Raw genomic sequence first — 5,387 nt, 5'->3', positions numbered from 1 at the left:
CCCTGCCCCTTGCTCCTCTTCCCTCCACCAGCCTCCCCTTGTACAGATAGGGAAACTAAGGCCCAGAGGGCAGCAGTGGTGCCCCCAAAGCCAGGGAGACTCACCTGAATGGCGTAGAGAAGGTGGCTCCTGTACAAGGCCACCACTGCACTGTGCTCCCTGGCAGCCTCCTGTGAGTGTAGGGGAGGGGAGCTCAGAGAAGCAGGACCCCCTCCAGGCTATGCCAAAAAGCCCCCTTTGCACCCTAAGCCCCTGTTTTGATGGCACGCAACAGCATGGCAGTGCTGCTTGCTAAAATACTGAACTATTTTCCTCCATGTGCACTGCCTGCCTGCCCGTCACCCTCCAGGGACCTTGTGCCCAACAGGCAGGCGAGGCTCACCTCTAGCTGCTCCCGCAGAGCCTTCACCTGGCCACGGAGGGCTTCCACCTCCAAGGAGTCTGGGGCCCCCGGCTGGTCCTTCAGTGCCTCCTTAAGACTGAAGACCTCCTTGGAGAGCTCCGTGATCTGGAGTGAGGGCGGGAGAGTCAGCTGGCACCTGAGCCTGGGGTGGGGACTTGGGGACCTCTCCTGGGCAGCAGGAAGAGCCTCGGACTTCACAGAAGCCTCCCTGCAGGCTTAGTCCAGCCCATTAGCTAAGAATGGTTTCCACATGTTAAATCGTCAGAAGGCGGTCTGCTGCTGCTGCTAAGTCACTTCAGTCGTGTCCGACTCTGTGCGATCCCATAGACATCAGCCCACTAGACTCCCCCGCCCCTGAGATTCTCCAAGCAAGAACACTGGAGTGGGTTGCCATTTCCTTCTCCAATGCGTGAAAGTGAAAACTGAAAGTGAAATCGCTCTCTTAGCGACCCCATGGACCACAGCCTACCAGGCTCCTCCATCCATGGGATTTTCCAGGCAAGAGTACTGGAGTGGGGTGCCATTGCCTTCTCTGAGAAGGTGGTCTAGAGGCTAAGAATCTGTGCTCCCAGTGCAGGGGGCCGGGGTTCCATCTCTGGTTGGGGAACTAGATCTGACATGCTGCGACATGCCACAACCGAAGCTGCACACTGCAAGATCAATGATCCCTGGTGACACACCTAAGACCAGGCACAGCCAAATAAATAAACGTGCTCAGTCGCTCAGTCATGTGACCCCATGGACTGTAGCCTACCAGGCTCTTCTGTCCATGGAATTCTCCAGGCAAGAAAACTGGAGTGGGTTGCCATTGCCTCCTCCAGATGATCTTCCTGACCCAGGGATCAAGCCCAGGTCTCCTACATTGTAGGCAGATTCTTTACTGTCTGAGCCACCAGGGAAGCCCAATAAATAAGTATTTTAAAAAAATCATCAGGGCAGGGGGAGGAAATCAAAAGAAGAATGATATTTTCTGATACATGAAAATTATACCAAATTCACAACTCCATGGTCATATGTAAATTTTTATTTATATGTGCCCACACCCATTCGCTGTCAAGTCTATGGCCCTTCTTCAGTGGCAGAGCTGAGTATTGTGGCAAGGCCGGGCCAAAATCAGTGACCACCTGGCCCTCTGCAGAAAAAGTGTACAGATCTTGGGAGTCTCCAGAAGGTGAAAGTGGAGACAGACAGAACAAGGGGGACAAAAGCAGCCCATCCTGGTGGGGCTGGGTTACTTGGGCCAGGGTTTGGGTCTTTCTCTCCCCTTGCCTAGTGGGAGATCTTGGGAATATGACCTAACCACTCGAAATCTCAGTTTCCTCATCTGTAAGGTAAGGAGAACCATCGTTCTCAACTTTGTAGGTTGCTGTGACTCTGAACAGAGAATAATTTTAAGCTGTGATGGCAAACAGCAGGCACTCAATGCATGCTGGGCTTTGTTGTTATTTTCGTGGATCAGAGGTTCTCAATCAGGGATGATCCTATTTCCAGGGGATGCCAGGCGATATCTGGAGGCATCTGTTTGTCAGGACTGGGGGCTCTCCTTGTATCAGGTGGGCAGGGACCAGGGATGCTGCTCCATACCCTACAATACCCAGAATGGTCCCCCACAGAGAATGACCTAGCCCCTGGGACTTCCTTGGTGGTCCAGCAGGTAAGTCTCTGAGTTCCCAATGCTGGGGGCCTGGTTTCGATCCCAGGTCAGGGAATTAGAGCCCACATTCTGCAACCAAATCCCACATGCAGTAATGAAAATCGAAGATCTTGTGTGCAGCAACTAAGACCTGGTGCAGCCAAATAAATATTTTTCAAAAAGAAGAATGGCCTATCCCTAAATGTCACTAGTGCTGAGAGGGAAGGACCCTGCTATAAATAAACCATAATCCTTATCACAACTTTATCTTCAGTTTACAAAGGTAGAAACTGGGGCTCAGAGAGGTCAAGTGACTTGCCCAGGGACACACAGCAAGTTGTAGCCGGGTGACTCTGTGTGCAAAAGCACCTGGGGGTCTCGTCCACTGTCTCAGAACGTGCTGTGTGACTCTGAGCCACTCAGTTCACCTCTGGGAGCCTGTTTGCTCATCTGGAAAATTCCCAAGACCCATTCAGCTGGGACATTCTTAGATTCCTTCTAATGTCTGTTGAGTGGGGGACCTCCCGGTGGAGCACAAGGAAAGGGAACCCACCTTCTTGTCCTTCTCCTTGGCCTTCTCCAGGGCCTCCTGGGCACGGCTCTGGGCCTGGCGTGCCCGCTCAGCCTCAGTTCGCAGCCCCCGCAGCTGCTGCTCAGCCGTGGCCAACTGGGCTTCAGCCGCATGTCGCTCACTCTTCATGAACAGTGCCTCCCGCTGCACCTGCAGCCCAAGCCCCCATGTGACTGTGAGGACATTTGTACCCCAAAGAAGCCTGGACCAAAATGATCCTACCCTTCCATTGCAATCTTGGGACATTCAAGGCCATTTGATGTCAAGGAATTTGGTTCAGGGGCCCTGGATTCCTGTAGGCACTAGAAACATTCTGACTCTGCCAAGCTGTGGGTCCTTAGACAAGGGACACGAGCTCTCTGTGCCTCAACCTGCTCATATATAAAAGGAGGATAATAAAAATCCCCATGTCACAGGGTGGTTGTGAGGATAAAACGAGCAAATACATGGAAGACACTTAGAACAGCGGTTGGTACAGAGTAAGTGTTGTGCTTGAGTTTGTGACGTTGTTGTCACTATTATTAAAATTATATAATGAATGTTATTGTTATTATTTTTATTACATCATAACTAACATTCTGTTCTCTGCCAGTGGGAAGGTGTGAAAGTGTGTAGATTTCTTACAAAAATGAAGGAAAAACAGAAGAATCTGGATGAAAAGTCAACAAATGTCCAAAAATTGTGACTGCATTTTTTACAAAAATATCAAGGTTGGAACAGTGTTAGATTTGCAAAAATTGAGCCTGGGTGGATCACTGGGCTTTATAGAAATAAAACTCCAGGAAAAATAGATAATAATTAGATGTTTCACTTAGTACAGACTGGCTACACATTAACAATTAAAAAACAAAACAGAAAAACTAAGTTCAAATCATTTTACCCCCAAAATAAGTAGTCAAGAGAGAACGTAAAATTTGGAAAATAAGTATGAAGATGGGCATACTTAAAGTTGGATCATGAATTCTAAGAAATAGATCAAACTTTACTGGTTTAAAACAGCATGTTCTTGGAAATTCCCTGGCAGTCCAGTGGTTAGGACTCTGTGCTTCCAAAGCAGGGGGCCTGGGTTTGAGCCCTCATTGGGGAACTAAGATCCCGGCAAGTGGCACAGCCAAAAAAAAAACCAAAAGAGTATATTATTGGAAAAAAATAATCCTGGCTGCAATTATTTATCATTTGTACCATCACTGTCCTAAGTATTTTACAGAAATTAAACCATTTAATTTTCACGTGAGGACTAAGAATTCTCAGCAGCTCCATTACACAGATTGGAGAAGGCAATGGCAACCCACTCCAGTACTCTTGCCTTGAAAATCCCATGGACAGAGGAGCTTGGTGCAGGCTACTGTCCATGGGGTCGCAAAGAGTCGGGCACGACTGAGCGACTTCACTTCACTTCACTTACACAGATGAGTAAGCAGACATATGGAGAGAAAAATGCCTTCCTGATGACAATAAGTATGGCTTTTTATTCCCACATTTGTTTAAAAAAAAACTGCTGTTTTCTTTAATTTGGTTTGGTTTGCATCTGTGTATGTTTAAGGAAAGAGACGGAGTCAAAAGATACACCTTCAGGGCCCGAAAGATAGTCCCTTGGTTTGAAAGAAAATCAGCATAAAAATCTACTGGGTTCAAAATAATTGGATCAACACTCCTTATACAAAACATCCTCCTATTTGGGGGTTGAAGCATCAAAAATGATCTAAGATAAAATGACAATCTCAAAACAGCTGGCTAAACAAAACAAAACAGGGTCAGTTTGACCAACAGAGAAAATGAATAAAGGAAAAAATATCAGAGTAAAAAGCCCAGTTCACTGCTTACCAAAAGATGGGTGAATATTAATTCCTACCTCACACCACACCCACAGTTAGAAACACAGTATAAATGTGGTTGGGAAATTAAAATAAAGAGATGCTGAAGAAGGCACATAAAAACATTTTCACTGGGACTTTCCTGGCAGTCTAGTGGTTTAAGAGTCCAAGCTTCCACACAGGGGGACCTGGGTTCAATCCCTGGCCAGAGAACCAAGATCCCACATGCCCCAGGGTGCAGAAAAACAAACAAATAAAACCCAAAACAAACAAAATGAAACTTCACCATAAACAACAAGGTCCTATCCTATAGCACAGGGAACTATATTCAATAGCCTGTGAGAAACCATAATGGAAAAGAATACGAAAAAGAATACACATACGCACGACTGAGCCACTTGGCTGCACAGCGGAAACCAACACAGCATTGCAAATCAAGGATACTTCAAAAGATGAATGTTTAAAATTATCTTCCCGATCTTGGGATATGCAGAGGTTTAACAAACAGATCTCAAAACCTGCTAACCATCGGAAAACAAATGGGGGGTCAAATAGACAAAATGTTTTAAAAACAGAAAACACCTGTTCAAACACCGGGGAGGTCAGAATGGCTGCAGGGTTAAAGGCCTACCAGCACGGTCAAGTTTCTGCTAGACTGAAACCAGTGGGGTCGAAACCTCGCCTGGCTGTGGGATCCAAACAGACCACCAAGCAGCTGCCCAGTGTGCCCAGTGGGGATTCCCCCACGCTCACCTGGAAGACCTCGGCGCTGGTCTTCTCGTGGCGTCGCCCCAGCTCCTCCAGCTGCCCTTGCAACCGGGCCACGTCGGCCTGCAGGGCGCCCACGATGCGCTCATGCTCCAGGCGGGCCATGCTGCCCACCCGCTCGCGCTCCAGCTCTGCGCGCAGCCGGGCGGCCTCCTTGCCCGTGGCCACCACCTCCTGCTCCAGGCAGGCCGCCCGGCC

General features: G+C 48.3%; 1 protein-coding gene across 1 annotated transcript in view; it reads right to left on the bottom strand.

Moving 5' to 3' along the window:
* The window catches only part of ANKRD24 (ankyrin repeat domain 24), a 33,093-nt gene that overhangs the window by 490 nt on the left and 27,216 nt on the right, over window positions 1-5,387 (bottom strand). The window contains exons 19-22 of the mRNA XM_010828452.1: window positions 5,175-5,387; window positions 2,590-2,757; window positions 383-508; window positions 105-170 (exon numbers count right to left, since the gene is read on the bottom strand). Coding sequence (XP_010826754.1) covers window positions 105-170; window positions 383-508; window positions 2,590-2,757; window positions 5,175-5,387 — 573 coding nt within the window. The remainder of the gene's footprint in view (window positions 1-104; window positions 171-382; window positions 509-2,589; window positions 2,758-5,174) is intronic.

Source organism: Bison bison, unplaced genomic scaffold (assembly GCF_000754665.1).
Source record: "Bison bison bison isolate TAMUID 2011002044 unplaced genomic scaffold, Bison_UMD1.0 scf7180017864492, whole genome shotgun sequence".
NCBI classification, from domain to species: Eukaryota; Metazoa; Chordata; class Mammalia; order Artiodactyla; family Bovidae; genus Bison; species Bison bison.
Note: the sequence above shows the minus strand (reverse complement) of the source record. Positions and strands in the feature narration are given on the sequence as shown.